Source organism: Mandrillus leucophaeus, unplaced genomic scaffold (assembly GCF_000951045.1).
Source record: "Mandrillus leucophaeus isolate KB7577 unplaced genomic scaffold, Mleu.le_1.0 Scaffold614, whole genome shotgun sequence".
Taxonomy (NCBI): Eukaryota; Metazoa; Chordata; class Mammalia; order Primates; family Cercopithecidae; genus Mandrillus; species Mandrillus leucophaeus.
In genome coordinates, this window is record NW_012106631.1 from 718,425 (window position 1) to 730,836 (window position 12,412).

Consider the following 12,412-nt stretch of genomic DNA (forward strand, 5'->3'; position numbering starts at 1 on the left):
GGCTGGGGTAACGGAGCCCCCAGTGCGGCCATGGACCGACCCTTGGCGTCGTCGGCGGAGGCGGAGGAGGAACTGGAGTGGCAAGTGGCGAGTCGCAGGAGGAAGGCCTGGGCCAAGTGCCGCAGCTCCTGGCAAGCTTCAGAGACGGAGGATCTGTCCACAGAAGCGACGACGCAGGACGAGGAGGAGGACGAGGAGGAGGACCTCCCCGGCGCGCAGCTGCCGGCAGCGGGGGGAAGAGGTCGGTGCGCCCGGCTGGGCTGCGGGGGGAGGCTGGCGGGCTGGGGAGAGTCTCGTGCGCCCTGGGCGCCTGCCACGAGTTCTGGTAGAGTCTTGGGAACCGTAGGCCGAAGGGAGAGGGGACACTTCCGACCTTCAAACGCGCGCGCTGGACGAGGCGCCCCCAGCGTCAACACAGACTACTGGGTGCCATCCGATTTCCCTGCCAAGGGACACTGAGACGTGTCGCTTAGGCTGCATTTGCCGTGGTGGATTTTCCTGCTTGGGAGGGTCCTGGGTGACCCTGCTGTCGGAGTGCTTCTGTGTGGTAACGCGCTGTCCCCTTGCTCTACCCCCCAGGAAACGTGCCCAACGAGAAGATCGCGATATGGCTCAAGGACTGCCGGTGAGTGCTCCCTGGGCCACCCGCGTCCTGGAGGAGATCCATGCGGACGGGACGCTGGAGCAGAGCCACTCGGGCCGCGTCCCTGTGGGTCCCGCGACCGTTGTAAGCTACAAACCGGAAAGTGAGCCGGCGGATAGCTTCCTTCTCTAAGCGATTAGAAATGGAAGTGCTGTGACCGCTGATTATTTGGTGACCGTGTTGACTTTACAGTTAGGACTTGAGCTGCTCGTGCATGGTGTTAGCATCAGAGATCAGAAATCCAAAACAGATGATCGTGCCGTATTATGTTTGTTCTGTTTTTATTTGAAAGAATTCTCACATTTCATAGGATATTTTATTTTGCTTTAGTTTTGGCATCTGTACAACTGGCACGGAATCATTTTCCTTTCCAATGTGTTTTAAGATGAGTTTAATTTACCTAACTACACTAAATGGGCTTTAATTCTATTTCTGTTTGGGGAGCTATTAAAACTAGCTAACTTTGTACTTATAGTTTACTTCTTGAACATGGAATTGTCAGATGACACTGGAATTCTCAGGGAATAGAACTTTTAAAAGCATTCAGACTGCATAAATCTGTTTAATTATATGCTTTGGCAAGTGTTACAAAAATGTTTGATAAAATACAGAGGAGATGAATCATACTGCAAGTAAATCTGACTACAGCGAAATGTGCTTGTTTCCTATTTTTTCCACTTTAATTGCTAGTTGTAAAATCAAGAATGTAGCATTTAAACTTTTGTTGGTGTTTGCTTTTGAGCATATTTTTGCTTTCTCAATTTAGGCTTTCTTAATATTTCGTTCAAATATTAGAGATGGGGTAGTTTGTTTTGTTTTGTTGTGGCAAGTGATTCATATGCCAGTTTGCCTCCTCTAAAGACAGAATATTGGCTACCATGATATTAATGCCCTGTTTTGATGAATCGACTGGAACCTTATTGAACACTCTTTATGACAGAACTCGTATCCTTTATTGGAAGTGTCATAGACCCTTCTGAAATATGATGAAATATATGGAATAACTTCTCTTTAAAGATGCACAGAGGCAACTACACTGCTTGAAGTCCTTGGACCCCAGATTTACAATCTAGCTGTAAATCAATCTCCCGGTTTTCAGATAAGCCTTAGATATTAGATACTTCACTCAAAGTATGGATCAAGAAATTGTATTACTGTGCTACTGGTTCATTTAATTGTTAAATACCAAAACAGTCTATAATTTAAAAGCTTGAAATTTTGAATATACATGTTCAGGCCTTTTGGGTGAGATCTGATGAAACTAGTATCTTTCGTTTCCTCTTAGAAATGTATCTGAGCAGTTGTTTTGTTACTTTTACTTAGGTCTTTTAAAGCCTCCAATCTGACTCTTTACCTACAGTCCTCAGTACAGTAGTGGCTTACTTTAGGTTTCTTAAAATAGGCTTAGCATTACAAATACGTTTATAATGTTTTATTGTTTAAGTTCAAGTGCATATTAAAAAGAATTTAAAAAATTAAGAACAAGAGAAGAATCACACTATGTTTTAATGACCTATAGGATTTAAGATTGTATAAGAGATCATATCAATTAGATAGTAAATAAGTGCATCTTTTTTGAGACAAGTGCAGTAGGCAAATGTTGACATTCACCAGCACACAGTCAATCCCTGACAATTTCAGAAGTTTTGTTGCCAATACTGATTTATGTGGGAAGATTCTGTAGTTTCCTGCTCCTTCCCTCATGGATTTCCTTCTTGTTCCTACAGTTAGCACCTATTCTACGCAAGAATGGCATTCATTTGTATCCAGGAAAGCTAGAACAAGTAGTCTTTTAATCTTGGCTGTATTATCACAGGTTCGACTTAGGATATGTTGCCTCTGTATTTTTGTTTTAAATAACAACTCAAGTTCCTTCCCAGAGTTGGACATTCTGTATGTTGTTTATTATGTACAAATGACCTTAAGACAGCATTTTACCCACTTGATAAGTTCTCAAATAGTCTTTGTTTTCTAGTGCCGTCCATATCCTGAATAAATATACCGTATTTTCTTTCCTTAAAGGGAGTCTTTATTTTGATAACCATTTGTGGGGGGACTAAGTAAAAACTGCTTGAATTAACATTGAAGAAGTGATAGAGATTTTGATAGAATTTGGAAGGGAGCAACTATAAAAGGAAGATATTTGTTTTCGAAGGAGGATTCCTGTTATTCTGCTTATCTACCATTTTCTGTTAGTGCGTAGACCAGTAGAGACATCTGTGGACAGAGTAATGCAGTGTTTACATCCAAGAAAGTAGCCATCAGGGAAGGATGGCTTTTTAAAGACATACATTAGAATTTTATTAAAATATATGCAAAAAATGGATTAAAGCTTTTATGAGTATATTTATAGTAATTGCTTGTGATTCTTTTACATTTCAAAAGTACTAGTTTTTTAAAGAGCTGCCATTGTTAGTATACTTGTAGAAAGTTTTAACCTTTAATTGGCATTTCCTTGAAACTGGTATTTTCATAATTGATCCCATGTCTCATGTGAATTTTTAACAGGTATAAATTGTTACTGAAGAAAGGTTTGTATCACAAAACAGACTCTCCAATATAAAACAATGTGTTTCTTACTATAACTTGATTTGAGAGAATTAAAAGTGTTTGTTTCTGTATTTGAAAATCAGATATTTCTCTCATCTGTATTTGAACTACAAGAATGAAAAAATTTTAGCAATGGCTAATCTTAATGTTGATTCTCAAGTCAACTTTTTAGTAATTTTCCAAGTTAAATGAAAAATATATGTATTTTTTAGCTAAAAACAGAAAGCAAATCTCAAGCTTCTACATTTAAATAAAGAAAAAGTTGGGGCAAGGGGGAGGCACTATGTGATGCTTTGAAATGCTAGTGATAGATTAACAGATGAGGTTTAAGGAAACTGTTGGGCCTCATTTCCAACTACTCTTCACTTTTTAATTTTATTAAGGTTAAGTTACCTATGACTGAAGATTTGTTTTCTTCTAATTTTCTTTTTTGATGGAAGGGGTTGAGAGGAACAGACATTTTCTTAATGCTTATTGTCAGTCATTCTCTCTTTTTTGCAAAGAAAAATGCCAATTCATATGATTTGTCATTGCCATTTTTGCCCCTAATTGTTGGCACATCAGATGTGATTAAATCATTCCTGCTGAACTGACTTGATGATAAGTATTTACTTAGTTACTGAATATTACTTATATAATCTACTTGCATTCCTTGTGTGCTTTTGGAGGAGAGTTTAACTGTGATTAGAAGCTTATTGAGCTATAACTCTTTAAGTAAGGCCATGTAATGACAACTTTCCAAACAGCCTTTCACAAGACTAAGGCTAATATGTTTATATGGTTTCAGTACACCTTTGGGAGCCTCACTGGATGAACAAAGCAGTAGTACACTCAAGGGTAAGAGAAGGTTGCCTTTCTAAATCTGTTCTTTATGACAGCTCTACTTCTTTGTCCTCTGGGTAAAAGTGTATATGTGACTGATAAAAGTGATATTCATGTTTATAATGCTGTTCTGAGCTAGAAGCAAAATGGAAAAACTTTGTTGTAAACTGTAAAACAGTAGGGAGTTTAAGCAAATTGCCTAGCCTTTTCACAGCGTGAAACTTACATCTTTATTGTCCAGTTAGATATTATAAAGACTAATTAAATATAAATATATGCAAATATAAGGAAAATACTTGAGTGAACAAAAGTTGAGTCAACTTTAGTGCAGCATTTCTTTGCTTACATTAACTGAAATTGCCACACCTAAAATTTTACCACCTGTTCAAGACAGAATTCTAAAGTTCAAAGTACAACAAGCATGTGCAGGTAGTGGCAAGGCATATAAAAATATATTTACAGTGTCAGGAAAATCCAGCTCCTGACTTAATATGAGATGGATAAGAAGAATATTTGCTCCAGAATCTGGTTTTCCATGAAACTATTGGTATGTAATCTAATTGAACATCTTCAAAAATATAAGTTTAAAACAGCCTGTAGGTTGGCTTCTGATAACTTTATGTTGCTGGAAAAGTGGTTTCTTTACGTTAAAGTAAAAGCGTATACCTGCTTCTTGAAGTTACATAATCAGAATAATGTCTGAGTACGTTCAAGTCTGAAACATTTTACTGTATAAGATATTTTGCTGGGTGAATTTGTTTTAACTAAAATAATGATTTTATATGAGGGTAGGGAGGAACAAAACACCAGGATGAGTTTTCAGATGTTTCTTTCAGGTGTGCTTGTGAGAAATGGAGGAAGTTTTGAAGATGATTTGTCATTGGGAGCTGAAGGTATGTTTGTTTGGAAGAACTGTATTTTTGTTTAGTTTTCAAATTTAAAAAAAATGAGAAAGCTCAGGTTTATGATCCTCAACCTAAATTTAAGGGTCTTGAAAATGGCTCAGGTACATTTCACATTACCTTTCTATGTTAATAATCAAGTCATAGTCTGTAGGATATATGTAGGGATGACTCTGAAGAACCATTTGAAGTGTCCATCTGTCTTTCTTGTACTAAATGCTTAAAGGAACAGTTTGTAACAAACCGTGGTAATATAACTGAGGGAAGAAATGTCCTGAAAAAGGAAGGACGCTTAAATATTTATACATGGGAAAATGAAATTGAAGCTTATTTTTAGCACAAAATAGACTTATGTCATACTTACAGCTGCAGCTTGTCTTTCTCTTTGTATTTAAGTGTCTCCTGTCTTTTCCCCGTTTTCCTGATTTTTAAGATTAAAGGGGAAAGACAAAATAGCAGAGCTAATAGAATTTTATTAGAAATCATGCTGGTGTTTATTCCAGAAAGCATTAGATTTTAAAAAATGTGTTGTGCTATTTAAAAATTTTTACAGGTTATGTAATGTTTTCCAGTAGATTTATAATAAAGATTTCTCACACAAAAAATTAAGAATTTTAAATTATTTTACTGGTATTTTAAAAGCTATTTTATAGCTCATTGATCATATTGAATAGATTATTCATAGCTGTATAGCTCAGTTATTAATATGTACTTTTTTAAAAAAACAAGAATTTTAAAAAATCTTTAAAGCTTACAATTGATGAATACTGAATTTATACACTTAATTTAATATCCTTGATTTTTTGCTGTTTTAAATGCATCTGTAAGGTAAATTACTATTTATAACCTTCTAACATTTAAAACTCTGGAATATGTGAATATATTCGTTCTTATTATTTCTGTTCATATGTTTTCAGGCTCTATAAAAAGCTTAAACTTACTGCTTCCCAATCAGTACAATTGAACATGTTGTCAATCCCTTATTAAAATGCACTTTGCACTTTTGATATTTGCCTTGGTAGTTTGATAATATTGAATGATTTTATTGGAAACCAGAACCTAAAAAGGAACCTCATGAAAGAGTAAAGCTATTACGTTGTTTTACTGAAAATTATTTCAAGGCTATTTCCAGTCATTAAGTAAATAATTACTGAGTGCTGTGAGTTAGGCACCTTTCTGGTGGATGTACAAAGAAACACAAAATTGTCATGACTTTGCAGATCAGAAATGAAAAGCAGTTCATGTGTGCTGAAATAGATATGTTTATAATTAGTTTTATTCTTTATATTTGTCTATAAAAGTTAAATGAACAAAAGTTAACTCTAAACATTAACAACACGTATCTGTTTAGAACTTTAAGCTAAAGTTGCATTATAAAGTTGAAAGGCAATTTTTAAAAGAAAATTTATGTTGAAATAAGTAGAAGTTTTCAAGTTATATGTGTGAAAAGTCAGTTATAACCTTAAAAAAATCTACATTAGAAATTGACGTATACTATTGCCACACTTCATGTTAAATCATATTTTCCTCTTAAGATATTATTCATTAATAGCTTTTAAATTTAATAATTAGTACCACATATATGGTACATATCTCCTTCATTACTTATTTCTAACTTGCTAAAGAAATTTAATTGGTTCCCTATACTTTTTTTTATTTTAAGCACTCAAATGAGAGTAGTTAGTTTTATATTGCCAGAACACAAAAACACCCTTTAAAAGCTCCTGGCCCTGTTCTTATCTATCTGTATATTACTTTTAATGATGCAGATTTAATGGACCAAGATAAGTGTTTAATATATTAGGCATTTAATTCTAATATTGTAGGTAATTTGATTTCTTGATAATTGTATCATAGTAGTTATAGTCCTACTAACAATTGTGCTCTACGTTTATTGTTTTTACCTATAGCCAACCACCTCCACGAAAGTGATGCTCAAATTGAAAACTGGTATGTAGCTGTTTTGCTCTATTTCTTTTAAAAAATGAAGACCATTAATGAAAATAAAGTTTTATAGAATCTGATTTTGTTTATAGCAATAATATCTTGGCCAAAGAGAGACGATTACAGTTTCATCAGAAAGGGAGAAGTATGAATTCCACTGGATCTGGGAAAAGTAGTGGGACAGTCTCAAGGTAACATATTCTGAAATTGTGTTGGAATTACATTGTGTTATAGATGACCTACTCTTACCATTTTTGCGATCTTGAATTTTACCTTGATAGTATGAAATCAGAAAGAACACAAAAAGAGTGTTTCCTGAACCAGCACAACTGATAGGAGCTTTTGTTTTGTTTTGCTTTATTTTGAGATTAAATAAAAAGCAACAAGTAGGTTTATAATGCTGCCGGAATCCATAAATGAGTATTTGGAGCCCCCTCAACAACCTGAAAGAGGAACTCCATAATGGAGTAACTTGTAATTGTGGAGAACCAAAATTCATTCTGTTAAGGACTTGAGTTAATTCTGACACAAAAATCAGAATAAATTTTTCTAAGTTACAGCTTGATATGTAAGCATAATTTTTTTTCAACATATTAAACCAAAGATCTTTCAAATATATAGTATAGTCAGGCACAGTGGCTCACACCTGTAATCCCAGTGCTTTGGAATGTCAAGGTGGGTGGATTACTTGAGCTCAGGAATTCAAGACCAGCCTGAGCAATATGGTGAAACGGCAAAACCCTGTTTTTACAAAAAATGCAAAAATTAGCTGGGTATGGTGGGGGCCACCTGTAGTCACAGCCACTTAGAAGGCTGAAATGGGACCCAGGAGGTTGAGGCTGCATGAGCTATAATTGTGCCACTCCATTTCAACTTGGGTGACAGAGTGAGATGCTCTCAAAAAACACAAAAAACAGCAACAACCCCCCCCCCCCACAGAGTATATTAAAATACATCAGTATATGTGCCTATGGAATCCAGTTTAAACTATTATCCAAATTATAATATTAGAATCTGAGCATTTTCTCTGAAACAAATTGAAATGTCTCTCTGTTGAAGTTCCATCTCTAACTTTCCTGTTTTCTTCAGTGACTCTTAGAAAGCTTAGATTATCACTGGTATGAGAGAGAAGGGATACTAAATATTTAATTCCCAATAGAATTAGAGTAGTTACCTTTGTGTAATCCACACTCTGTGAACCTTACTCCTCCTACTTCCTAAGTGGAAGTGGTTGGAGAGAAGTTGAAAGTAAGCTCCTCCCTCAATTCTCTGAAATCAGCTTGTTATCTTTATTGTCTCTCCGAGGACAGTTGCCACTCCTAGGGCAAGGATAGCAGAAAAGCTCAAGTTTCACAAAATGTCCCTCAGTTCCCTCAGTTCCTTTTCATTTCTTCTTTAATCTGTTTATTCCTTATTCTTGGTCATCTGTCCTCTACTTGTTTTAGCTGCTTTACAGGGAGTCTCTTAAAATGACAAAAAAAATAAGGTGAGGAATCACATAGGGAATCTCTGAATGTGTTCTTTGGGGTTAGCTCTTTTCTGCAACTCTAGCAACTTGAGACAATGAACCCTTTATAAGGGCTATTTATTCCTTAGTACACATGTGTAAACATGGTAAAATAATGGTTTACAGAGCAGAAGCTGAGAAAAAAGATTTTATTACAGGAAATCAATAATATGTATTCATTTATAATGTGATATGGACTATCAGTTTATTTTATATTTTCATGTTTCCTTTTTTACCCCCTTTTTTTGTAGTGTTTCAGAATTGTTGGAACTTTATGAGGAAGATCCTGAAGAAATTCTTTATAATCTTGGATTTGGACGTGATGAACCAGATATTGCTTCTAAAATTCCTTCCAGATTTTTTAATTCATCATCCTTTGCCAAAGGGATAGATATTAAAGTATTTTTGAGTGCTCAGATGCAACGGATGGAAGTAGAAAACCCAAATTATGCTTTAACAAGTAAGGTTTTTAAGTGTTAGGCATATTATTTTCTTAAATTATAGCATCTACAGCAAGATGGTCTTATTTTAAAGCCTTAATAATTTTCAGGAATAGCACTGGAAAGTAAAGAGATTGATCAACACAAAAGCCATTTTTACATGTTAAAATTAAGCTATTTTATTACTCTTTATAGTGGTTAATTTGCCTATTTTTTCCCTCCTCCCCAATTCTTGACTCAAGTGTTACCATAACTTACTTGCAGAACCTTATTCTTATCTACAGATCGCTTTTGTTCAAGAAGAAAAGAAGTAGGGAAGGAGTCTTGTTAATCTTAAATGAAGTCAGTTAATTTCAGGAACTAGTCTGGCTGATTTGATCAGTTTCACTCATATCTTTGATTATTTTCTTTCTGTTAGCCAAAGATTCCAAAAATAGGATTCCCTGCATTGTTCATGGATCAGTTTTAAGAGATTAATAAATCCCCCCCCCCCCGCAAATTAGGTATAAAATATATATTTACATGCATTTTCTTAGAAGAATTTTGAAAGAGTCTTAATAGAGTTCAAGACTTAAGAATAGAATCACAGCTGTAGATCCAATAGCTAGTTCTTTCTGTTTTATTCAGTGTTGCCATTATGCTTTGTGTTTATTTCTGGTTTTTAAAAAATACAAATTCTAGTGCTTAGAGTAAAAATCTTGCTCCTTCTTCCCACCCAGTGAATGTAGAGAAGGTTTAAGTGTTAGATAAGGAAAAAAGAGAGTTTTATAATCTTTGTGATCTAAGGGTAGTTTTTGGAATTCTAAACAATAATATACATTTAATATATGTGTATGTGTATATATTAAATATAAACATATAATTAATATTTTTTCTTTTGGTAGGCCGTTTTCGTCAAATTGAAGTGCTTACTACTGTGGCGAATGCATTTTCTTCTTTATATTCCCAAGTCTCCGGGACTCCCCTGCAGAGAATTGGAAGTATGTCCTCAGTGACCTCTAACAAGGAGACAGACTCACCTCCACCTTTAACTCGAAGTAACACTGCAAATCGTTTAATGAAAACACTCTCAAAACTGAATTTATGCGTCGATAAAACAGAGAAAGGAGAATGTGGTAGTCCTTCTCCATCAGTTGAAAAAGGAAAGATTCTAAATGTTTCAGTGATGGAAGAAAGTGGCAATAAAAACGATCAAAAGTCTCAAAAAATTATAAAGAAGAAAGAGTCATCCTCTATGTTGGCTACAGTTAAAGAAGAAGTGTCTGGTAGTTCAGTAACTGTTACAGAGAACACTGATAGTGATAGAATTTCTGATGAAGCAAATAGTAATTTTAACCAAGAAACTGAAAATGAACAAAGTAAAGAAACTCAAAGTCATGAGCGTCAACTGGGTGAGGAATCTGGTATTATAGAATCCAAATTAGATAGTGATTTCAACATATCCAGCCACAGTGAGCTAGAAAATAGCAGTGAGCTGAAAAGTGTCCATATATCCACACCTGAAAAAGAGCCATGTGCACCACTGACAATACCATCCATAAGAAATATAATGACACAGCAGAAAGACTCCTTCGAAATGGAAGAGGTAAGTAAAAAATTACTGAGATTGGTTTCAAGTTGCAAACTAGGAAAAAAAGTACCAAAAATGTTTATAAAATAAGAGGTAGCTAATAGATTTATACTAGAAAAATTTATCCTAATTTTGACTTTCCAGGTTTATGTTTCACAAACCAAGAATTGGTCTCAGGATTATGTGATTTCGAGGTAATGGGACAGTTCAGCAGCTCCTCCAGATGTTCATCCACTTGTTGATATTTGAACCTTAAGCCTCTTTTCTCTCTCAAGGGTAAGATTTTGATGCTCAAGAAAACCCTGAGAGAGTATATTTAAATTCAAAGCAATATTGCGTAATAGTTGGAAACACAGGCTTTGAAATCAAACAGGGGTTTGAGTTCTGCCACTGAATGGCTATGCCTTTGGCCAAGCTTTTCTTGACACATCTCAGCAGTAAGGATATGTGAAGAAGGCTTTGGGGATAGGTCTTGGTATATGACTAGCAAGAACATGAAGATGTTATGTACCTGCATGGGAAGGATAGGGACCCTCGAAGAAGAAGGTTTGAAAGGCCACTGAATAGGGTTTCTGCAAGCCTAGAAGACCAATGTTTGGTTACTTTTTATTTGTGTCCAGTAATATACCTGCTAGTTAACATAAATTTTTAGTTGGAAAAGTTAAAGGTACTTATTTTGAATGAGATTTAGCTAAAACTGCTTCTGAATAGTAGGAGCTGAATACTTTTGTGTTGGAATTATATAGCTTGAGGCAGGAAAACTGATGTTTACCAAGCATCTACCCTGTGCTGGGCATTGTTCTTGGCTCTGTTCATTGCAGTCTATGAGGCACATAGTAGTGGTCTCATTTTATACATGAGGAAACTGAGGCATGTGTGTGCTGATGAAGAGTTGTGGCTATAAATTATATAATGCACAATTTGTCTCTTGTAATTTATTACATTAGATTCGTTTTAGTAATAGTTCACAGTGGTTTTAACATCACACATCATTATTTTAGGGAATTAGAAAATGAGATAGTTGATTCAGCTCATAAATGTCCTCTTAGGTGAGTCTCTCTTTCTCTCTCTCCCCCTCCCTTCTTCCCTCCTTCCCTCACTTTAGTGAAGATTTTTCATTTATTATAAAATTTCAGTTGCTGATACAGATTTTTGCCTTTTTTGTGGTCTGTTAATACTTTAATTACAACTGAATAGTGAAATAAAAAGGGAGTAGGAGCAGCACCTTGGAATATTTTACATTTTCTTTTGAGCTGTTTTTCCTTTATTTCTTTGTATATATTTATATTTCTTCTATCTTTTTACCTCCTAGTGTAATTTATTTATCATCATAATGAGTGTGGAAGATGACTATGATGACACATTAAAATCTCTGTTTGTTCTATTTCACTCTGATTCCTTTTTGACTTTGTTTTGGTCTAAACTTAAACTTGTTCTAGCACTCATAATTAAAGTGTAAATTTTTGCCTACCATTAGAGCCCTTCTTCTATGACAATTAGATATGACAGTTAATTTCCTTGTTTAATACAATAGCAGAGCATAAAGATCTAAACAAATTATGTTAGGTAATTGCAAATCTGATGCTGGTGATTCCAAATGAACAACACTCATATTTTCAAGTAAGTCACTCTTCAAAGAAGTCAAGGAAGTTTATTTTTAATTTATAAAATTCCTGAATTCTAAGCTATAGTTTGTTTTTAAAATTTTTTATGATACCATACACAAAAGGTTTTTAAAACACTTAGAAAGTGCTAGATGTACTTTTGTGACAAGTTAACCTTTAATGATAGTCTGGGGTTTTTTGCCCCCTCTACTGGCAAAAAAGGTTAATGAAGAAAGTATTGTGGCATTGACTTGAACATTTTTTTGAAGTACAAGATTACATGCATTGGTGGAAGAATATGGAAGATTATTTTTTTTTTTTCAAAAGTATTTATGGTCGACCACAGCTACATTGTAAATATGGGGAATTTTAAAGAAAATAATGTGTCTTCAGATATATTTAAAATATGGATAAAAACCTCCTGGAATTA

The 12,412-nt window shown here is 34.9% G+C and overlaps 1 protein-coding gene across 5 annotated transcripts in view; it reads left to right on the top strand.

Moving 5' to 3' along the window:
- The window catches only part of SSFA2 (sperm specific antigen 2), a 38,522-nt gene continuing 26,110 nt past the window's right edge, over positions 1–12,412 (top strand). For 3 of the 5 annotated variants that reach the window (XM_012000044.1, XM_012000045.1, XM_012000046.1), the window contains exons 1-8: positions 1–241; positions 580–625; positions 3,981–4,030; positions 4,852–4,908; positions 6,828–6,867; positions 6,954–7,052; positions 8,620–8,828; positions 9,693–10,393. In XM_012000044.1, coding sequence (XP_011855434.1) covers positions 31–241; positions 580–625; positions 3,981–4,030; positions 4,852–4,908; positions 6,828–6,867; positions 6,954–7,052; positions 8,620–8,828; positions 9,693–10,393 — 1,413 coding nt within the window. In that variant the 5' untranslated portion in view covers positions 1–30. Of the gene's footprint in view, positions 242–579; positions 626–1,369; positions 1,719–3,980; positions 4,031–4,851; positions 4,909–6,827; positions 6,868–6,953; positions 7,053–8,619; positions 8,829–9,692; positions 10,394–12,412 lie in introns of those variants that run through there. The other 2 variants (XM_012000048.1, XM_012000047.1) reach the window with 2 other exon arrangements.